Below are 20,808 nucleotides of genomic sequence, written 5' to 3'. Positions count from 1 at the left end.
CCAGCCCAGGGCCAGCCTCAGAGCTTGCTCCCAGACCCAAGCCTGGTTCAGGATGTGCTCAGTAATGATCCGAGTGCCCTTGCCAGCCGGCTGAACCTGTATATCCATCTGTGATGGGGGAAGGGTCCAAACACCTTCTCTGGGACACTGACAGGAATAGAGAGAACATGAGTAAAGCTCCTCATGTGCCCTGAGACTTGGGTATGAAGGAAGTGGTGCCCATTTTTGCCAGCTTGTGGCCTCAGCTATATTGCTTCACGTCACTGAGCCCAGTTCCCCATCTATGGACAGGCCTCTCAAAAGACTGCACAGGGAGTGCTTGGCACCTGGTGAGTGCTGGGCACTTGGTCATCGATGTTTCTGCTGTAACTAGCAATTCTTATTATTGCTGTTGATAATCAAAACGAAAACATGATGAACCCAGTTCCTCCTGAGGCAGATGGGATAAAGGGCAGGAAAGAAAATCCCTTGGTCTAAGGGGAGTCCAGAATGGATGCCACACAGGTAAAGAATCAGGAAAAAAGTTTAGAGGGCCTGGGGAGGAAAGGGGTGGAGAGACCTTCTGAAGCTAACCCCCTGGGTGGGCAGGAGCATAGCCCACAGAGATCAGGAGGAAGGCAAGTCAGCCCAGTCTGATGGGACAGCGCCAGCCGAGCTCTGGGGGAGACAAGACACACACATGCAAACATGCACAGTTTTGGGGGACACGGTGGGGCCATGTATGTTCTAGACATGCAGATCTGTTAGCTCCTGGTCCCAGAGGAAGGGGCTGGGTTACCAAGAGGACTTGAGTCAGGCCACAGAGCAGGGAGGCTGGGCACACACTTGTCCCCCCCAGTCTGCTGAGCACCTCCTGTGTTCCAGGCCTTGGATGAGGCACTGGGAAGGCAGCCAAACCTGCCCCTATGGACCTCCCTGCTTCTGCCTCCAGAGTGGCCCTGGAGAGGTTCCTGAGAGGCCAGGGGCACAGTCTGGAGGCTTCAGAGTCTGGGGTGATCCCAGTGCTGGTGCAGGCCTATTGCGGGTGGGTGTAGGGGCTACCATGGGGTGGGGCCAGTGGATGTGTGGGATCCCTCCCACACACATTGGACAGGCCTGACTAACTCTGGATTTGCCTTGCAGCTGTGCACAGTCTAACCATGCCCCCTTCCTCCCCCAGGTACCACCGGCCCACCAGCAGCGGGTGGCGTGGAGCTCCTGGCTCCGGGGCTCCCGGGGGGTTGCTGGGCAGAGAAACTGAGTCTCGGGAGAGAGTGTCTGTGCCACCTGCTGTCCTGTCCCATGTGACGTCTCCCCACCCCAGCCTCTTCCCTCTGCCTCTGTCTCCCCTGTCCCAGCTCTCTGAGGCCCAGGGGGGCTTTGCCTGTCTGCTTCTCAGTCATTCTGTGTCTAGCTCTGCCCCCCTTTCTCCGTGTTGGCTTTTTCTGGGTTGTGAGGGCTTGGGGGGACCCAGCTGGACTGAGGCAGGGCCAGCACGGACTGGGAAGGAATTCAGCCTGTTCTCTCCGTTCTGGGCACCCAGGTCCCAGGAGGAATTGAACACCCTAGCCTGGGCCCCTGGTTCTGGCAGGAGGGCAGCAGGCAGGGCAAGAGGGGATCAGAGTGCCCTCCACTCCCTCCCTGGTACTCCCCTAACCAGAGCCCGCCTCCCAGCTGGGACTCCCCACTCCCATGAAGGTGCCCACCCACATCTGAAGGCATGGTCCTCCTGCCTGCCTGTCTCCCCCTCACCCTGTGTCTCTCTTGGTCTCTGTCTTCCTGCGTGTTTTCCCCTCCCTGTGACTGTCTCCCTCATGACCTCTTGCCCCAACCCTACCCCAGAGGAAGGGACTTGGGGGGTGGGGGCTGAGCTGATGCAACGTTTGGGGTTGGGGAACCAGGAGTGAGGAAAGAAAGGAAAAGGGGACATGTTGCCAAAAAAGAAACAAAAGCAATTTAATCTCTTTTTTTTCTCTTTTTTCTTGCACATTTTTTTTTCAATTTGTTTTCTCTCTCTCTTCCGATGCTTAAAGTAGAAGTGGAGCAGAAAGGTAAACGCACTGTTACCAATGCTAACCCCTAACTCACACTTTGTTTTACCTGTACCATACTTATGTGACCCACCCTCCCTCTTGGCCCCTTCTTCTCCCATCCCCCCAACTGGGTCAAGGCGATAGCCCCCACCCCCGGTGTCCTCCCAGTAGGGCCAGCCCTGCTCCAGCCATGGGCGGCTCCACCCTCCAGACACCCCAGACAGCGGAGGAAGCTCCTCTCTGAGTACATGGGCAGGACCTTTTGTCTCTCTCTCTCTGCCTCTCTGTCTCTCCCTGTCCCTCCTTCCTAGTCCCTGGCCCTTGCTAGAGGGACCTGGCCTTCTCTCATACTTCTTTTGCCTCCTTCAGGAGAAGTTTGTAAGCATCCTGGGCGGGTGGGGACACCCTTCCCTGGCTCCCTACTGGGGGCGGGGTGGGGGGGGGCATCGGGCGAGCCGTCTGTCTCTTCTCTTCTTCCTGCCCCAACTTTGGTAACTTCTGTCCTATGAGGGGAGGCGGGATGGAGGGAACACCTTTGTTTTCCTTTTGGAGAGCAGATGCATCCTATCCCTCGGGCTCCTGGTCGCTTTAAGTTCCTTCTGGTTTGGCATTTCCAAGGCCCAGAGCTGTTTTGGAGCACAGAGCACCAGCCTCCCCCACCCCTAACCCCCAATCTCTACCAGCTGGGGGCCCACCCCTGGGGAGGGGCATAAACTGTCCTCAGCCCTGGGAGGGCAGCCTGTCAGATGGGGGGGCAAGGGAGTGGGGGTGGGCCTCGAGGTGGGGGGAGTGCGGGGTGGGGAAGCATTTTTCTCTGGTTCTGAAACACTTGCAAAGCTGCAGTCAGGGTTTCTTCTGGGCTGTTGTGGTTAGAGGACCAGGGAGAGGGGGGTGGGGACAGTATAGGCCAGGTCTGGGGACTTCCAGGAACACCGTAATTTCTTGCCAGGTTTAACCTTCAGCACTGGAGAGTGGTGGGTAGGGCTCTCTGTCATGGAGGGGAGGGCAGGGGCTGCAGCTGAAGGGCTTGGAGGACATATTGGGATATTGGGGATGGTTGCTTCCTCCCCTGAAAGTTTTGGGAAATTGACAGCTCTGAGGCTGGCAGCAAGAGAAAGGCTGGGTGCGACACCCTTTCAGATAGCTTTTGCCTTGAAATTACGGTGGTCTGTGGAGCATCCCCTTCAAGGGAGGTGGGGCGGGGTCCCTCCAAGCTGCTCCCCTCCCCGCTGTCTCCCTCCCCATCTCAGAGAGGCCTGGGAAGCCAGCCCACGGTCTGCCCCAAAACACCCTGCCACACTCCGCCTCTCTCTTTCCTGGAGTCTCTCTCCTACCCAGCACCAGACACTCTTCTTGCAGGTCCGGTGGTGGTTTGGACACGCAGCCCTGGATCTTTTCTCTTCAAGAGGCGGGTGCGGGGAGGGAAGAGGAGCTTGGTGCTAGGGGGGGCGGTCCTTGCTGGCAAAGGCCCCAGACCCTTCTTTATATTCTCCCCCTTCCCCAAGGTAACCTTTAACCACATTTTCCTCCTCCACACCCTTCTGATCAGGTCAGGCTCTGAGACCTCCCACCACCCGCCTCACACACACAGCTGGCAGGGGCCCCCTGGCTTGGGGAGAGGGGAGACCTGGGCACATAGGAAATAGGTGGAAGGACAGACCAACACCGCAGGGCACCAGGAACAGGGAGATGGTGAAGCCCTAAGGCCTAAGCCAGGATCCTTCTGGTCCCTGCCCACCTCTGTGCCCTAGGCTCCCCTTCCCCTTCTAAAATAGGGCATGCTCCTGGCTGCTTTGTGCCTGGGGACCCTTGGGCTGCCCCCCAAGCCAGTGCCAGGTCCCAGCCCTCCCTGTCCCCCTCAGGGCCATCTGCTTTGGTGACAGGCCAAGCAGAAGCAGAGAATTCACTGCAAACCCTCACCCTGGCCTGTCTGTGGGTTCTGCTAGCAGGGAGGTGAGAGGGAGGCCCCAGCCATCCTGGATGGAGGGGCCTCTGGCCGTCACCACTCTGGGAGGAGGAGGGGAGTCTGGCCATACTGACCATGAAAGTTCAAATCTCCACTGGGTCAGTAGAGGAGACTAGGAGTAGGTGGCCCTGGGACGTGATGGGGCAAGGGTGGGCAGGCCAGCGGGGGCCAACGAGATGCAGTTGAGGTTTTCCTCCTTTTCAGGGAATGGGGGGGTGGGGCGGGGCCCCCCACCTTTCTGACATCAGCGCTGCCTTGGTCCCTCCTCCCGAGCCGGGGATGGTTGCAGGTAAATCGGGGTCCGGGGCAGGGGAGGTGGGGGCCTGGCTGGGGTGGGCTGGGTCTTTATCCTAGCACTTGGTTCCCTCCCTTGCCCACTCTGAGCTGGACCTGGGACTGCCCCCCCTGAGGGACCCTCAGTCGGGCCTGGGCCTTGGAGTGAATTCTCTGCTCATCCCCTCTCTCCTCTGCCAGCACTAACCCTTTCTTCCCAGGTGGTCTCCAGCGTGCTTCCCTTGGAGCCAGGACCTCTGCTGAGGCCCCCCACCTTGTCTCTCTTCCCTCCATGCAGCTTTCCTTCCCCCTCCCCAACTCTCCTGGGGAGTCCCTGCCTCCCCATGTCTCACCCCCCCATCCCTGTGCACCAGTGTCAGTGTCTGCTGCTGAACAAACCCCATGAGAGACCCTGCCGGCTGGGGGCAGGGCTGGGCACCGTAGGGGAGGGGCTGGACTTTTCCAAAAACCCTTCCTGATTGTGTATGTACTGGGGGGGGAGGGAGGCCACAGGCTGCATCAGGAACGTTGGAATGGGGGGACGCTCCTGACACCCACAGTGGGTACAGACACATCACTACCTTGCAATTTTTGCAGGAGGAAGAAAGTGGAGTAAAAAAAAAAAATCTGTCCTTGAGTGGTTGGTGAAGGATGGGACCCTCAACTCTAGCTCTTCCATAGGGGGCGGAGACGATGGCAAAGGAGCAGGGTGCTGAGTCCCTGGAACCTCAAAGCTGCCAGGCAGTGGCTGCAGTGAGGAAGTCTTTCTGCCATGCTTAAGGCACACCAGAAAGTCTCTGGGAAGGCTCTTGCCAAACCCTTTATCCCCAGCCTGTGGGGTCTCTATCAGCCAGGAAAGGAAAGAGGGGTATCTCCTCCCCCGCACTAACCCTGCTCTTAATGGCCTCCAGGGTTGATACCTCCAGGGAGAGGGGCAGCTGGGCGGGGCAGGGGTCCCAGCCCGGAAACCCCCTTCCCATCATCAGCCCTACCAAGCAACCGTGACTGCAGCAGCAGGAGGGGACAGTCAGGCTTCCCCCTTGGCCTTGTGACCAACTTGCCTCTCTCTCCCCTCTCTCCTCCCCTCCCTCACCCCTGCTTCTCCTCTCCTGTCTCCTCCCCTCCCACCAACCCTGCCCAGTCTTCGTGTGCCCAGGGACCCTGCAGAAGGTGCTGGAGCCCACCTCGACGCATGAGTCGGAGCACCAGTCTGGTGCCTGGTGTAAGGATCCACTGCAGGCTGGCGACCGCATCTACGTCATGCCCTGGATCCCCTACCGCACGGACACGTTGACCGAGTATGCTTCGTGGGAGGACTACGTGGCGGCACGCCACACCACCACTTACCGCCTGCCCAACCGCGTGGATGGCACCGGCTTCGTGGTCTACGACGGCGCCGTCTTCTACAACAAGGAGCGCACGCGCAACATCGTGAAGTACGATCTGCGCACACGAATCAAGAGCGGGGAGACGGTCATCAACACAGCCAACTACCATGACACCTCGCCCTACCGCTGGGGGGGCAAGACTGACATCGATCTGGCCGTGGATGAGAACGGGCTGTGGGTCATCTACGCCACTGAGGGCAACAACGGGCGGCTGGTGGTGAGCCAGCTCAACCCCTACACACTGCGTTTCGAGGGCACTTGGGAAACAGGATACGACAAGCGCTCTGCGTCCAATGCCTTCATGGTGTGCGGCGTCCTCTACGTGCTGCGCTCTGTCTATGTGGACGATGACAGCGAGGCGGCTGGCAACCGTGTGGACTATGCCTTCAACACCAATGCTAACCGGGAGGAGCCGGTCAGCCTGGCCTTCCCCAACCCCTACCAGTTTGTCTCCTCTGTGGACTACAATCCACGCGACAACCAACTCTACGTCTGGAACAACTACTTCGTGGTGCGCTATAGCCTGGAGTTTGGACCACCCGACCCAAGTGCTGGTGAGGATGGCTCCTGTTCACTGTCTCAGGCCCTTCCCCTGGTCCCAGGGTCAGGGGTACAATCTGGGAGTTCTTAGGGACCTGGAGGTGGGTTGGGGGAGACCTGGAACTCAGAGTCACACAGTACATGCTGTTCTAAGCACTTCGCATCTGGTAACTAACTCATCTAATCCTCCCAGTCACAGGGATTGTTACTGCCCCACCCCCACCTCCCGTTTACACAAGAAGAAACTGAGGCACTGGGGAGGGTTGGAGAATTAGCTTATGTATTTGAGTATTTGGGCTCAGGACTCGGAGCACCTAATTACCAAGTGCACTGCCTCTCCCAGTGGCCTGTGCAGTTTTAGCCCTGGAACCCTTAACAACCAAAATCTTGTGTGGAAGCCCAAATATCTGGTGAAATAGAACAAGGCTGAGCTGCTGATGTGAAGGAGGGAGGGCCTCTCCGTAGTTTCATTTGTCCCCTCAGCTGCCCTGAGCCAGCTTTGAGCAGTCCCAGGGCTCCAGGGTCCCTAACCCCAGCTTCCTGTGCATAACAGGACCTGGCCAGGTTACAGAGACCAGAGCGAGAGTAACTGAGGATGGGAAGTGGCCATGTTCATCTCCTTCATGGCCTTTCCTTTCTGGTGGTTTTTTCAGACTTCAGGGTGCACATGAGTGAACTCTTACCATTTTTTGATGCTTTACATGGTCCTACAGGTGTGAGGGACCTCTGTGGGCAGAGAGAATGTGGAGGAGATCTGCTTTTAGACCCAGTGGGGACCAGGACACCTTTCTGCTTCATTGTCGAGAAAGATGCTAGGGTGCCAGGCATCCCAGTGCCCAGGCATGCTGTGACAGGGTTCCAAGCATGGGGCTGACTATCTCATGTCTCCTCTCCATTCCAGGCCCAGCCACTTCCCCACCCCTGAGCACGACCACCACAGTCCGGCCCACACCCCTCACCAGCACGGCCTCACCTGCAGCCACCACCCCACTCCGCCGGGCACCCCTCACCACGCACCCGGTGGGTGCCATCAACCAGCTGGGACCTGACCTGCCTCCAGCCACAGCCCCTGCCCCTAGCACCCGGCGGCCCCCAGCCCCTAATCTGCACGTGTCTCCAGAGCTCTTCTGTGAACCTCGAGAGGTGCGGCGGGTTCAGTGGCCGGCCACCCAGCAGGGCATGCTGGTGGAGAGGCCCTGCCCTAAGGGGACGCGAGGTGAGTTCAGAGGCCTCAGTCACCTCCACTGTGACTGCCTTCAGGGGTGGCCATTGCTGGTCTGGGCAGAGAAGGGACGGGACATGCCCATCACTCAGCTTAGCACAGATGCACTTACCTGTCCGTCTCCCCTGCCAAACCATGGGTTTTAAATGGCAGGGTCACACCTGACATCTGCAGCTGTGTCAGAGCCTAACAGAGCTCCCAGGGCATAGTAGCAGTTCAGCTCAGTACTCTCCCCCACCCCAAACTCTGTCCCCATCTGCAGTACCGAGTACCTGCCACATGAAAAGCACCAGGTAGACCCTGCAGGGAGCCCACAGAGGTGACTTGGGTGTGTCCCAGCCTTAGGCTGAGATGGAACAGCCCTGGGAGCGGCTAATGGCAGGACAGACTGCAGTTGAAGTGCCAGAGGGGTGGGGCCAGGTCCAGGTGCTCCAGGGATCTGAGGGAAGGGTCAGAAGAGGCTTTGTGGAGAGGGAGGGGCTTCCAAGATGGGCTTTGCTAAAAGGTTCTCATTCCTGTAGGCAAAGGTGGAAGGGGAACCAAGAGGGAGAGCTTGGGAAGTCAGGAGTGACTTATGTCACCTCAGAGTGACACCTCTCTTGACTGTCTGGTCTGCTTCATGTCTGGTCTTTCATGTTCCCCTCACCTACTTGCCCCCTCTGTCGTATCCTTTTCCCCTGCTTTGGCCCATCCTTCTCTCCTCCTTCCTTGTGGCTCCCTTCTCTGTTCCTGTCTGTCTGTCCCTGCAGGAATTGCCTCCTTCCAGTGTTTACCAGCCCTGGGGCTCTGGAACCCCCGGGGCCCTGACCTCAGCAACTGCACCTCCCCCTGGGTCAACCAGGTGGCCCAGAAGGTACTAGCAGCAGCTGCTCCTCCCAGACAGACACTTGTGCTCACACACTGGGCTCTGGGCGGCTGGGCACAAGGGGCAGTGGGGGCAGTGGAGCAGTGGGACAGAGGGAGACAAATGGGCGGCAGATCTGGGAGGCAGGAATGTGGGGTCCACTTCTTAGCCTGCAGAGTGGGAGAGAGGGCAGATAGACAGAAGGGCCGAGCAGGCCAGGCATGTGCAAAGGGACCATGGGGGAAGCAGGAGGGTCTCTGACAGAGCTGGGTTCCCCACTTCTGCCTCATGCAGATCAAGAGCGGGGAGAATGCAGCCAACATTGCCAGTGAGCTGGCCCGCCACACCCGGGGCTCCATTTATGCGGGAGATGTGTCTTCCTCTGTGAAGCTGATGGAACAGCTGCTGGACATCCTGGATGCCCAGCTGCAGGCTCTGCGGCCCATCGAGCGGGAGTCAGCTGGCAAGAACTACAACAAGGTGGGGCCTGGCAGCAGGGCCAACAGTGGGCACTGTCCCAGGGGCTCAGGAAGGTTCCAGCCTGGTACCTGAGAACTGGGCTGCCACCCATGATGGTCAAAGAAAGAAGGGACAGAATCCAGGCCTGCTAGTTTCCCATCTGGGAAAGACCTTGGAGGTCCTGGGGGTTGGGGGATCCCTTAAGAAAAACTCTCGCTCGTGGCCCAGCGCCAGGCTGTGGCAGACAGAAGAGTGAGAGGGTTGGGATGAGTAGAGCAGGAGGCCAGGCTGACAGTGCCTCCATCTTTTTCCTTAGATGCACAAACGGGAGAGAACCTGCAAGGACTACATCAAGGTGAGGCTCAGAGGGTTCCTGCTGTCTGAGGGGTGTGGGGCAGGCCACAGGAGGCACCAGTGGGATACAGAGCCCAGCCTGAGAAACTGGAGGGTGTGGGGAGACTCACAGCACCACCCCCAACTCTCACCCCTTCCTCCTACCCTACTCATTTAGGCTGTGGTGGAAACAGTGGACAACCTGCTGCGGCCAGAGGCTCTCGAGTCCTGGAAGGACATGAATGCCACAGAGCAGGTGCATACAGCCACGATGCTCCTGGACGTCCTAGAGGAGGGCGCCTTCCTGCTGGCCGACAATGTCAGGGAGCCGGCCCGCTTTTTGGCTGCCAAACAGAATGTGGGTGAGTGCTGTGGTTTCACTGGGGCAATTTCAAGTGCAAATCTTAAACTGTGCGGTTCCCCCTGTTCCAGAATTCACAGGGGATGCCCTGGCACTCTGGCCCTTGACCTTGGGCCCTGGAGTGGGGACAGACTCCAACCCTGTATGCCCTGCCATCCTTTGTCCCCACAGTCCTGGAGGTCACGGTTCTGAACACAGAGGGCCAAGTGCAGGAGCTGGTGTTCCCCCAGGAGTACCCAAGCGAAAACTCCATCCAGCTGTCAGCCAACACCATCAAGCAGAACAGCCGCAACGGTCAGTGCCCAGCCCCCAAGGTGGCAGCCCTGCCCCACTTACGAAGAACAGTGACTCTCAGCTTTTATGGGGTTGAAGCGTCCGAGAAAAGGTGGGACCCATAACAACACAGAGATGTCCTCTGCTCAAGCTGGTGGAACATTTCAGGGTACTCATGAGGTCTTCCCAAAGCCCCACAGAGCCCAGGACACTGCAGTCCGCAGGGCTCACTTCTGTGCAAAGCAGTTGATCCTCATAGCTCAGGGAGGATTGTCCCACTTGAGACTAAGGCACAGAGAGCTCAGGGATTCGCTTGAGGTGACACTGCAAATGAGAAGTGCCTGTGTGTTCTGGCCCGCTGTCCTGTTGTTTGGCACTACCTACAACCGAGCGGTCATCCTGGGGCAGGGTTCCCTGAGCCCCACTCACCTGGGCTGTGGCCGGAGAAGCCAGGTCCCAGTGGCTGGAGATGCACTGGCCAAGGGCTGATGGCACACCCTGCTATACTTGTACTCCCCAGGGGTGGTCAAGGTTGTCTTCATCCTCTACAACAACCTGGGTCTCTTCCTGTCCACTGAGAATGCCACAGTGAAGTTGGCGGGCGAAACAGGCACGGGTGGCCCAGGGGGCACTTCCCTGGTGGTGAACTCACAGGTCATCGCAGCCTCCATCAATAAGGAGTCCAGCCGTGTCTTTCTCATGGACCCTGTCATCTTCACTGTGGCCCACCTGGAGGTGAGCTGAGGCACCCCCCACCCTCCATGAGGGTCCCAGCATCCTCTGTGTTTCCATGCTGAATATCCCCCCACAACCTATTCATCCACCCAAGAGCTAATTTGCCCCCCTCCTTGAGCCATGAGCCCCCTCCCGCCCTGACCTCAACTGCTTAAGTCATTTGTCCCCAGGGATACCAGACTGCCACCTGGAGCCCCAAACATTTCTCCATGCCTGTTGCTATCCCTGTAGCTGGGTGTGAGGGTTGGAGGGAGACTCCCCAGATCTGACTTCCCGGCCACCACCACCAAACAGGCCAAGAACCACTTCAATGCTAACTGCTCCTTTTGGAACTACTCGGAGCGCTCCATGCTGGGCTACTGGTCGACCCAAGGCTGCCGCCTGGTGGAGTCCAACAAGACCCACACCACATGTGCCTGCAGCCACCTCACCAACTTTGCCGTGCTCATGGCTCACCGTGAGATCGTAAGCTGGCTGGTGCTCCGCTGTGCTCCTCCTGGTGGGCCTGCTCTCTGGCCCAGCTTTGCATGGCATCATAGAGTACAGCATGGGCAGTGCCAGGGAAGACCAGCTTCGTGGGCATGGGGGGCCACCAGTCTTGCCCAGGGTATGAGACCACACATCTGGTTCTCTCTGGTCACAGTCCCACCTTCTCCCAAGGCACGCTGGAGAAGCAAGTTGGTGTCACCTTTGTCATCTCTCCACACGCCTTCCAGAGCATGAGGAAGTGAGCGCGCCACCTGCAGAGGGGTGGGAGCTGGCAAGTTGGCCAAGGGCAGAAGGCCAGGGGGAGGGGGCTGCACCAACAGCGCTTGTGGCCTGCAGCCTTGTCCCCAACTGGTACTTATTTAAGCCCAGGGTGACCCTGGCTGTGTGCAGGGCCAAGGGTGCTGAGTGTACCCATTGCTTTTCCCCAGTACCAGGGCCGCATCAATGAGCTGCTGCTGTCAGTCATCACCTGGGTAGGCATCGTGATCTCCCTGGTTTGCCTGGCCATCTGCATCTCCACCTTCTGCTTCCTGAGGGGGCTGCAGACTGACCGTAATACCATCCACAAGAACCTGTGCATCAACCTCTTCCTGGCTGAGCTGCTCTTCCTGGTTGGCATAGACAAGACTCAGTATGAGGTGGGCGAGGCAAGAGGTGGGGGCAGGGGAAGGGAGGAGAGGCCACCTGTCCAGGCAGCCCCTTATTTGTTGTGCCCTCACCCCCCAGATTGCCTGCCCCATCTTCGCCGGCCTGCTGCACTACTTTTTTCTGGCTGCCTTCTCCTGGCTGTGCCTGGAGGGTGTGCACCTTTATCTGCTGCTGGTGGAGGTGTTTGAGAGCGAGTACTCCCGCACCAAGTATTACTACCTGGGTGGCTACTGCTTCCCAGCCCTGGTGGTAGGCATTGCAGCTGCCATCGACTACCGCAGCTATGGCACCGAGAAGGCGTGAGTGCCTCCCCTCCCCCCCCATCTCTCCTCCTGCCTAGTTCCCTGCTCAATAGCAGGACCCTTGGGGCACTGGGCTCCTGGGGTCAGAGGGAGGGGCCTCCCTCCGCCTCTACCTACCCAGCCCTGCTTCCTTTATAGTTGCTGGCTCCGAGTGGATAATTATTTCATCTGGAGCTTCATTGGGCCGGTCTCCTTTGTTATTGTGGTAAGCTGGAAGGCAGTACCCCGGTACTGTATCTCCATCCTCTATCCAGGTCCCCAAGCACCCCCAGTCTCCCTAAGCCCTTGAAACCCACGGGAACTGAACAGCCAACTAAGAGGACAAGAGCACAGTGGGTCTATAGAGCCCCAGCAATGAGGTTTATCCATCCAGGAACTGTGATATGAGCCCCTGCTATGGACCCCATCCTCCCAATAGCAGAAACCCTGTTAACAGAGTTATACCAGTTGGCGAGCACCTGAGGCAGGTAACCAGTGGAAGAGGCCCTGAAGAAGGGGGTCCAGGCTGAGACTTGGCCAGGAGCTCACACCAACAGGCAGAGCAACTCCAGCCCAGCCCCTGCCCTTGTCCTGCCCCCAGGTGAACCTGGTGTTCCTCATGGTGACCCTACACAAGATGATCCGGAGCTCGTCTGTGCTCAAGCCCGACTCCAGTCGCCTAGACAACATTAAGTGAGCACCCCTTCCCCATACCCTTGTCCCCAAAATCCCACACCAGCCCAGCCTCTCCCAGGACTTCATAAAATGTGGTGCTGTCACTCTGTTGTCATACAGTGTGATTTAAGGACAAAGATGGTGTCTTATTGTGCTTGCTATATGTCTACTTAATGAATATTAAAAAGCCTGGCATGAGCATGTTCAGCCTGTGATTTTGGGGACATAGCCGCATAACTCCTTAGGGCAAGACTAAGTTAAAAAAATGAGTCTATTTTGTCCAACTCGTGTGGCTCAGTGGTTGAGCGTCGACCCATGCACCAAGAAGTCACTGGTTCAATTCCCAATCAGGGCACATGTCCAGGTTGTAGGCCAAATCCCCAGTGGGAAGGGTACAGGAGGTGGCCAGTTGATGTTCTCTCGCATCAATGTTTCTGTCTCTCCCTCTCACTTCCTCTCTCTCTAAAATCAACAGAGGAAAAAAATTTTTTTAAAGCGAGTCCATTTCAAGGCACCTTAGGCAGCAAAAGATAGTTTAAGGGTCTGGAAACATGGCTAAAAGGATAAAGGATGCAGGGGAATGACTGACTATTCCTGTCCCCTGACCTCCCATCAGGCCCAGGTTGGGTGGAAGTGTCGCTGGGCAGGCCATTATCCTGAGGCCTACTCACCTAGATGGGTCTTGGCAGAGAACAACCCGGCCCAAAGAGGCTAATGGGGGAGGCATCTCCACTGGTGGGGTCTTTGATGTCCTTGTCTCTTCTCCCCACCCACCCCAGATCCTGGGCCCTGGGGGCCATCGCGCTGCTCTTCCTGCTGGGCCTCACCTGGGCTTTCGGCCTCCTCTTCATCAACAAGGAGTCAGTAGTCATGGCCTATCTCTTCACCACCTTCAACGCCTTCCAGGGGGTCTTCATTTTCGTCTTTCACTGCGCCTTGCAGAAGAAGGTAAGGTCAGGGAGGAGGCCCAGGTGCCTGTCTTCTGTGGTGGCCTGTTTCTGCTGCAAGGGGAGCACGGGTTCAGAGTCGAGGAGGATCTAGCCAGGGGTGAAGAGGACTCAGGAAAAGAGCAGGATAGAAGACTGGAAGAGAAGAAAGGATTTGGGACATGGTGACAGGGTCTCTTCCTAGGGTGTGGGGCATGAAGCAGGCGTGCAGAATGGAGATGACTCTGGGCACCATCCCGACACGTTTCCTATTTTAATAGTTACGGGACAGACTGTGAGTTTTGTGGTGATAGAAAGTTTCCTTCTTAAATAAAACATGTTAAAATCTAAATCTTAAGAAAGTAAATACAGGTTGTAACAGAAGTATAGGAATGTGGAGAGGGCATACAGGGCGCACAAGACTCAAGCACCTGTCAGGGCACATGCCCGGATTTCAGGCTCAATCCCCAGTAGGGGACGTGCAGGAGTCAGCTGATCAATATTTCTCTCTCACATAGATGTTTCTATCTCGCTTCTTTCCTCTCCCTCCCTTAAAAAAAAAGACTGCCCTGGCCAGTCTGGCTTAGCGGTTAGAGTGTCAGCCCACAAACCAAAGAGTCGCAGGTTCAATTCCGGGCAAGGGCACACATCTCGGTCGCAGTTTGGTTCCCAGCCCTGCTTGGGGTGGTATGGGAGGTGACCAATTGATGTGTCCCTCTCACATCAATGTTTCTCTCTCTCCCCCTCCCACTCTATATCTGAAGATAAGTGGAAAAATATCCTCGGGTGAGGATTAAAAAAAAAAAAAAAAAAGACTCAAGCCATGAAAACTGAGCCAAGGCATTTGTATACTTGGTCCTGGAGGCAGTGGGGGGGGGCCCTGTCAGGCTGTTAGTCTGGGGGAACAGTGAGGTGGGCATGGCTAAGGTTGGGGATGAAGGAGGCAGCAATCAGAGTCCTGCAAGTTTGACGATATCCTTCCTCCTCTCAAAACTGGTGGCCCCCATTGGACATACAGGAATAGTGACATCCTTACAGAAGCCCCCTAGGCCCACACAATCTGCCCAGGACCCCCCTTCACTTCCCTCCCTTCCAGCCATGCCCTCCTCTGCTCTCTTAAGACATCTAGACATGGACTGTCCTTAGGGCTTGTCCCCTGCTCCTCCCTAGATATCCACAGGGGTCCGCTGCCTTACTTTTCTCAAGTCTTTGCCAAAGTGTCTGCTTCTCAGTGAGGCCTCTCCTTATCCATTTGAAATCAAACCACCACCACCCCACACCCCTACCAGCACTGCCTATAATCCCCTTCTCAGCTACAGGTTTTTCGCAATACTAACACTCTAAGACATTCTACATTATGTACTGATGTTTGCATCTACGTTATGTCTCTGCCTACTAAAATAGCAGCTCTGAGAGGTAGGGCTTTGTGTCTGATTTGTTCTATCCCTGGAGTATAAACCATGCCTAAAGGATGCTCCTTAAAGAGCTGTTGAGTCAGTGAACGGATGAGAAACTGTGGTGGTGAAGAAAGGAAGATGGGCCTGAGTGAGGAGAGAGTCTTCTCTGGCTGGCTGCAAGAGGACAGGCCAGGTTTCTTTCTGATGCCTGCCCATACCTTGGTCTCTGGACTCCTGAGGTGGGAGCACCTGCTGCCAGCTGCCTGTTCTCCTCACCCCCCAGGTGCACAAGGAGTATAGCAAGTGCTTGCGACACTCCTACTGCTGCATCCGCTCCCCACCCGGGGGCGCTCACGGCTCACTCAAGACCTCAGCCATGCGGAGCAACACCCGCTACTACACAGGGACCCAGGTATCTTAGCTGGGGCTTGACACCAGGCAGGGCTCCCTGGGACTGAGTGTTAGACCCAGGAGCCCCAAAGACTGGGTAGTGCTCTGCCCAGGTCCCTGGTAGTGGTCATCAGGCAAGTAGTCTCAGAAAGATCTGGAGGGTGGGAAGTTTGAGGGCCACCTCATGTCTGAGCTGTGTCCCCAGAGCCGAATCCGGAGGATGTGGAATGATACTGTGAGGAAACAGACAGAATCCTCCTTCATGGCGGGGGATATCAACAGCACCCCCACCCTGAACCGAGGTGAGACAGTGTCCTTTGCCCCTGACTCCAGTACCTTGAGATTCCTGGCCTGTCTTCAGGCTGCCCTGTGACCTCTGACCTCCTGGGCAGGTACCATGGGGAACCACCTCCTGACCAATCCTGTGCTGCAGCCCCGTGGGGGCACTAGCCCCTACAACACCCTCATCGCTGAGTCAGTGGGCTTCAATCCCTCCTCACCTCCTGTCTTCAACTCCCCAGGTGAGAATACTCTGGTGCTGGGCGAGGGCAGCAGCCCAGGTCAGGGAGTATGGGGTCTGCATCCTGAGGGTTCTTCACTTGGGGTGTCCTCGTGCCTCCTGAACTGGAGCCTGGACTCAGCATTCCAAGTCCACTCACCTTCTTTCTTTTCCCTCCTGGCTGACACCTGCAGGGAGCTACCGGGAACCCAGTGAGTATGACTTTCCTGGTAACATTTCCGAGGCTGGGAGGGGAACGAGATGGTGGCCTCCTTGGATGGCCTCACTTACTTAGGACAACTCAGGGTGCTTCCCCTGCCCCTAACTCGTGCACATGCATGCACATGCAAGGTTTGGCAGCTGGCTGGTGTTGCATTTGGGCCTCAGATGGGGAATGAAAGGGATGAGGGTCAGAGCACAGGAAATAGACCCAGTCCCCCAAGTCTCCTCACACCGCTAAGAATCTGAGCCCTTAGGTGGGAGGGGAATCTGGGAAAACTGGTCCCCATCCCCCTCCACCAACCTGTATAGTGGGTGTCCCCACTGCCAGTGAGGAAGAGGGAGTGGAAGACCCCAGTCCCCAGGAGAAGGAGTAAGAGTAAGCCCAGGCACCCCTATTCCACATGGCCTGCATCCTTCTGGCTGCCTGGCCCTCCTCCTGAGCAACCCCCTTCTGCCTGCAGAGCACCCCTTGGGAGGCCGAGAAGCCTGCGGCATGGACACGCTGCCCCTCAACGGCAACTTCAATAACAGTTACTCTTTGCGAAGTGGGGATTTCCCTCCAGGGGACGGGGCACCCGAGCCACCCCGAAGCCGGAACCTGGCAGATGCTGCTGCCTTTGAGAAGATGATCATCTCGGAGCTGGTGCACAATAACCTTCGGGGCAGCAGCAGCGGGGCCAAGGGCCCACCACCGCCTGAGCCCCCTGTACCACCTGTGCCGGGGGGTGGCAGTGAGGAAGAGGCTGGTGGGCCCGGGAGTGCTGACCGGGCGGAGATTGAACTTCTTTACAAGGCCCTGGAGGAGCCACTGCTGCTGCCCCGGGCCCAGTCGGTGCTGTACCAGAGCGATCTGGACGAGTCAGAGAGCTGCACAGCAGAGGACGGGGCCACCAGCCGGCCCCTGTCCTCCCCTCCAGGCCGGGACTCCCTCTATGCCAGTGGGGCCAACCTTCGGGACTCACCCTCCTACCCGGACAGCAGCCCTGAGGGGCCCAGTGAGGCTCTGCCCCCACCCCCACCCCCACCCGCACCCCCTGTCCCTCCTGAAATCTACTACACCTCGCGCCCACCAGCCTTGGTGGCCCGAAACCCCCTACAAGGCTACTACCAGGTGCGGCGGCCCAGCCATGAAGGCTATTTGGCAGCCCCAGGCCTCGAGGGGCCAGGGCCTGATGGGGATGGGCAGATGCAGCTGGTTACCAGCCTCTGAGGGACCGCATGGACCAGGGGCTGGTGGCCTAGGCCAGGGAGGGAACCCTGGGCAGGGCTTTGGTGGGAGAGGGAGACTGAAGGAGGCAGTGGCTAGTGGGCCACTCTCCAGGCATCCATTGTCCAAGGGCCCTCTAGGCCTCTTGGGGGTTCTGCTGTGGGGACCCAAGGTGCAGGGTTCACAGACAGTGTTTCCCACCAGCCACACGGCACCAGCTTAATTTGGGGGAAGTGCCATGAGAAGGAGCCAAGAGGTCCCCAGGGGAGTAAGGAAGGAGAAACTGGAAGGGTGCATCCTACTCTTGACTGTCCCCTCTCCCCTACTCTTCCTGCCTGCTGTAGCGAAATGAGGGCTTGGTGTCCCTGGACCAAAGGCCCTGCTGGATGGAACCTATCGGTTGCTCCTCTTTCTGTAGCCAGAAATGCTGGGCTGCACTGGGAGGGAGCAGTGGGGGCAGGAGGACAGATGGACAGGTTCCTCCTGCTCTACAGCTCCCTGCTCCATGGAGACTGGGGCCTCTAGCCCAGGAGATAAGCTCCTCGGTGAGAGGAACAGGCACTTGTGGCTGGTGGTTTAAAGGTTGAATTTTTCTCTGAAGCTCCTTCCCTCTGCTCTTAGTCCCTGCCTCCCCAGCAGACCTATCCCCTCAGCCATCCTCAAGTGCACCCAATGACCCCCTCCCTTAGGGTGACTCCTGATGAAGCACAACTCCCTGAAGGGCCCCCGGCCCACAGGGGTGGCCATATTTGGGCAGTTCTAGTCCTGTGGGCCTGGCTATCTGGGGAACAGATTTTGGGTCTGGATCTCCCTGGGGAGTGGGTCCTGGGCTTGGATCTCCCCCTAGGGGGCCCTTTTTCCCTTGCTCTTTCCTCTCCTATTGCTGTAAATATTTCAAAGAAATGGAAAAGACAAAAAAAAAAAAAAAAAGAAAGAAAATCTCATCACTTGAAGCCACTGGGAGCCTGTGGCCCAGCCAGCCCGGGCTTTCTCTGGAGCAGAGCAGTGCCACTGGGCCCTGGCAGCCAGGACTTCCCGTGTATGTGTGCATCCCCAGCCAGGTGGGTGGCCCCCAGAGCAGCTTTTTACAATCCAGAGACAAAAAATCTAGAAGCAACAGCAAAACAAAGAACCTGTTTCCTTCCTGGCACCCTTTTCTGTCACCACTTCCCCTGTTCCACCTGACCCTGGCATCAGTCAGCCCTTCTGGGGTGTGTACCTCACTGCCTGCCCCAGGACTGGGGACCTGTCTCCCACTTCCCTCCCCTCTGGCCCAGGGGAGACACCCCTCACACCCAAAGATGCTTTCGCCAAGATGGCTGTGCTGTTCCTTTGAGTTCCTGCCTCTTGTATATTGCTTCTGGAACTTGGCTGGGGATGAGGGGAGTCCTTCCTGCCTAGAGAGGTTGATAAGGGAAGGAAGAGGACAGCAGCGATTCATGTGACTGAGGAGGGAGGGCTGGGAATAGTGAGGTGGTGTTCTTTTGGGGGTGGGGGTGGTGCGGGACGCAAAAGGTGAGAGATCACCTTCCCTACCCTACATCCTCCTGCAGGGGAGGCAAAGTCAGGTACCAGGGCCTCAAGTCAGGACACCCGTTCTGGGGGCTCACCCCCGAACCTGAAAACCCTAAAAGCGTCAGGCTTGGAATGTCTCCCGAGTACCTCTTCTGGTCCCCTCTCTAGCTTGTCACCCTGGTCCTCCCAGAACCCCCCTCCCCAACTCTGGGGGTAGCATAGCCCAGTACCACACTAATCTAGCCCCATAATTGCCATTTCCCCTGGGGTGGCCCTCCACCTCGACTCTGACCCCTCCTTGTATCTTTTGCCCCTTCCTCTTTTCTCACAAGTGCCATGAGTTTTCAAACATCTTTGGGTCTCAGCCTGCTGCTACCATGAACTTCTTTGGGTTAAGGGGGAGGAGCTCTAGGAAGGAACTAGGGAAAACAGACAGGTGGCTGGAGGGGCCCTTTTTGCTGCTAGAAGGCCCCTCCCTTCTGGGGAGCTGGGGCTGGCTTGTCCCCATCAGGGGAGAAGGGGTCAGACCAAAGATGGTGATTTGTCCTGTGTATGGGGACATGTGTGGGGAGAAGGCAGTGTTGGGTCCCATCTCTGGCTTTTTCTAGCAGGGAAGTTTAACCCCCTTTACCAGAAGACCATGAGTGAGTCTGGACCCAGAGAAGAAGTAAGGGTGGCCAGGTGGCTCTGTGAGGAGGGTAGGAGCCAGCTCCAGGGCCTGCCTTGGCTTTGGGTGGCCAGGAGCTCTACTGTGGGAGGGGCAGCTACAGCCTGTGAAGAGCTGGCAGGAGACTAGGGTAGATGGAGGAGTTGGCCTGGCCCACACATCAGCCCAGCTAGAGCCAGAGGTTGCCTCTGACACCAGCAAGAGGGCTGGAAGAGCAGGGCAGGAGAGTTTCCAGGGGAACTGGAGGCATGCAAGGAGTCCCTCATCCTCCCCTGTTCAGCCCTCCTTTTATCTCTAGACACCGACAATCAAGGGGAGAGAGAGGGTGCAGTGGGTCCCTTGGTTCCCATTCCAGCCAGAATCACCAGGGTGAATTCCTAGGCCTCAGAGCTGTGTGGCAGGGCTGAATGCCACTGCAGTCCAGTACAAAGCCACTACCGAGAGCCCAGGTGTCCATCCCCCTACCCCAACCAGACCTGGTGCCTTGACGCCCCCACCCCAGCTGGGACGGTATAGAGAAGGAAGGGTCTTGGTTTCCTCTCCTGTTCCCTTCCTTGGGCTCCTGAATTCATTTGCTCCTCAATCTGGTTAATTATTTTTCTCTGGGTTTGTTGTTTTTTTTTCTTTTTGGTTTCCCTTGCCTTCCTTTCTCTCTGTGTCTCCACCTCTTTCCCTGTTTTTTCCTTGCTGTTTCTGTGTTCCTCTTCTCTCAACCTCAATTTATCTGTCCATTCGGGCCTCCCTCCCTCCATGCCCCCAGTCCCTCCTTGGTCTCCTTTTCGATATGCCAAACCAATTTTGGGTCGAGTGCATTTAACGAGAACAAAACAAAAGGCTCATAACAACAAGAACGTTTCAGAAAAAAAAGTTTAAAAAATTGTTGAGTCAAAAAAAAAAACAATAAAGAAATTAAGATTTCTTGGAATAACGAGTGGTGTGACTCATTGAGGGGCAATAAACAGGTGAGTGGACCTGCATGGAGCACCCACATGAGGCTCTGACACCATGAGGGGCCTGCACTGCAGCATGGAGAACCCATGGCAGAGGCCTGGAGTCACAGAACCTACCCAGAACTTGGTAGGTTCCTAGGCCTGGTTGAGCAGCAATTCAGGTTCAGTTTGTCTTTGAATATTTGTAAACACTCTAGGGTGGGTGAAGGATATTAGAACTCCACTTTAGAGACAGGGAAACTGAGGCTTACAACATCTGGATGCATACCCAAGTTTTGCTGGGCCAGGCAGCTGTGCCACGTGTCTAGCGAAGCTCTCTTGACCTGGACATGTGTCCACAGGCTTTATTAGAGCAAACAGGAATTTTACACTGCATGTCTGATTCCTAGATTCCTACACACTATGGAAATGGTGCTTTTTCGAAAGTGACAACACAATGGAATTGTATGTGGCATGTGTATTTCACATTCTCAAACAGAACTGCCAGTGCTCAGAGAAATAACCATCCAGTGAAAGCATCTCTCTCCATGCCCCTC

At 56.9% G+C, this 20,808-nt stretch overlaps 1 protein-coding gene and 1 long non-coding RNA gene across 9 annotated transcripts in view; one reads left to right on the top strand and one right to left on the bottom strand.

Moving 5' to 3' along the window:
- The window catches only part of ADGRL1 (adhesion G protein-coupled receptor L1), a 44,534-nt gene extending 24,287 nt beyond the window's left edge, over positions 1-20,247 (top strand). The window contains exons 5-25 of one of the 8 annotated variants that reach the window (XM_036239896.1): positions 2,016-2,030; positions 5,393-6,193; positions 7,081-7,395; positions 8,151-8,254; positions 8,540-8,725; positions 9,021-9,059; positions 9,216-9,399; positions 9,570-9,692; positions 10,192-10,406; positions 10,701-10,871; positions 11,050-11,133; positions 11,324-11,533; positions 11,622-11,842; positions 11,984-12,050; positions 12,426-12,517; positions 13,279-13,447; positions 15,106-15,234; positions 15,418-15,514; positions 15,605-15,733; positions 15,906-15,923; positions 16,395-18,441. In XM_036239896.1, coding sequence (XP_036095789.1) covers positions 2,016-2,030; positions 5,393-6,193; positions 7,081-7,395; positions 8,151-8,254; positions 8,540-8,725; positions 9,021-9,059; positions 9,216-9,399; positions 9,570-9,692; positions 10,192-10,406; positions 10,701-10,871; positions 11,050-11,133; positions 11,324-11,533; positions 11,622-11,842; positions 11,984-12,050; positions 12,426-12,517; positions 13,279-13,447; positions 15,106-15,234; positions 15,418-15,514; positions 15,605-15,733; positions 15,906-15,923; positions 16,395-17,143 — 4,118 coding nt within the window. In that variant the 3' untranslated portion in view covers positions 17,144-18,441. Of the gene's footprint in view, positions 1-2,015; positions 2,031-4,213; positions 4,268-5,392; positions 6,194-7,080; positions 7,396-8,150; positions 8,255-8,539; positions 8,726-9,020; positions 9,060-9,215; positions 9,400-9,569; positions 9,693-10,191; positions 10,407-10,700; positions 10,872-11,049; positions 11,134-11,323; positions 11,534-11,621; positions 11,843-11,983; positions 12,051-12,425; positions 12,518-13,278; positions 13,448-15,105; positions 15,235-15,417; positions 15,515-15,604; positions 15,734-15,905; positions 15,924-16,394 lie in introns of those variants that run through there. The other 7 variants (XM_036239903.1, XM_036239897.1, XM_036239899.1 and 4 more) reach the window with 7 other exon arrangements.
- On the bottom strand, positions 13,327-18,534 carry LOC118615220. The gene is made up of 3 exons (XR_004956402.1): positions 18,436-18,534; positions 15,713-15,909; positions 13,327-13,434 (listed from the first exon to the last, which is right to left on the bottom strand). It is a non-coding gene; the product is annotated as an uncharacterized LOC118615220 (long non-coding RNA).
- Positions 20,248-20,808: the final 561 nt, after the last annotated feature.

Source organism: Molossus molossus, unplaced genomic scaffold, assembly GCF_014108415.1.
Source record: "Molossus molossus isolate mMolMol1 unplaced genomic scaffold, mMolMol1.p scaffold_m16_p_4, whole genome shotgun sequence".
In the NCBI taxonomy this organism is placed as follows: Eukaryota; Metazoa; Chordata; class Mammalia; order Chiroptera; family Molossidae; genus Molossus; species Molossus molossus.
Note: the sequence above shows the minus strand (reverse complement) of the source record. Positions and strands in the feature narration are given on the sequence as shown.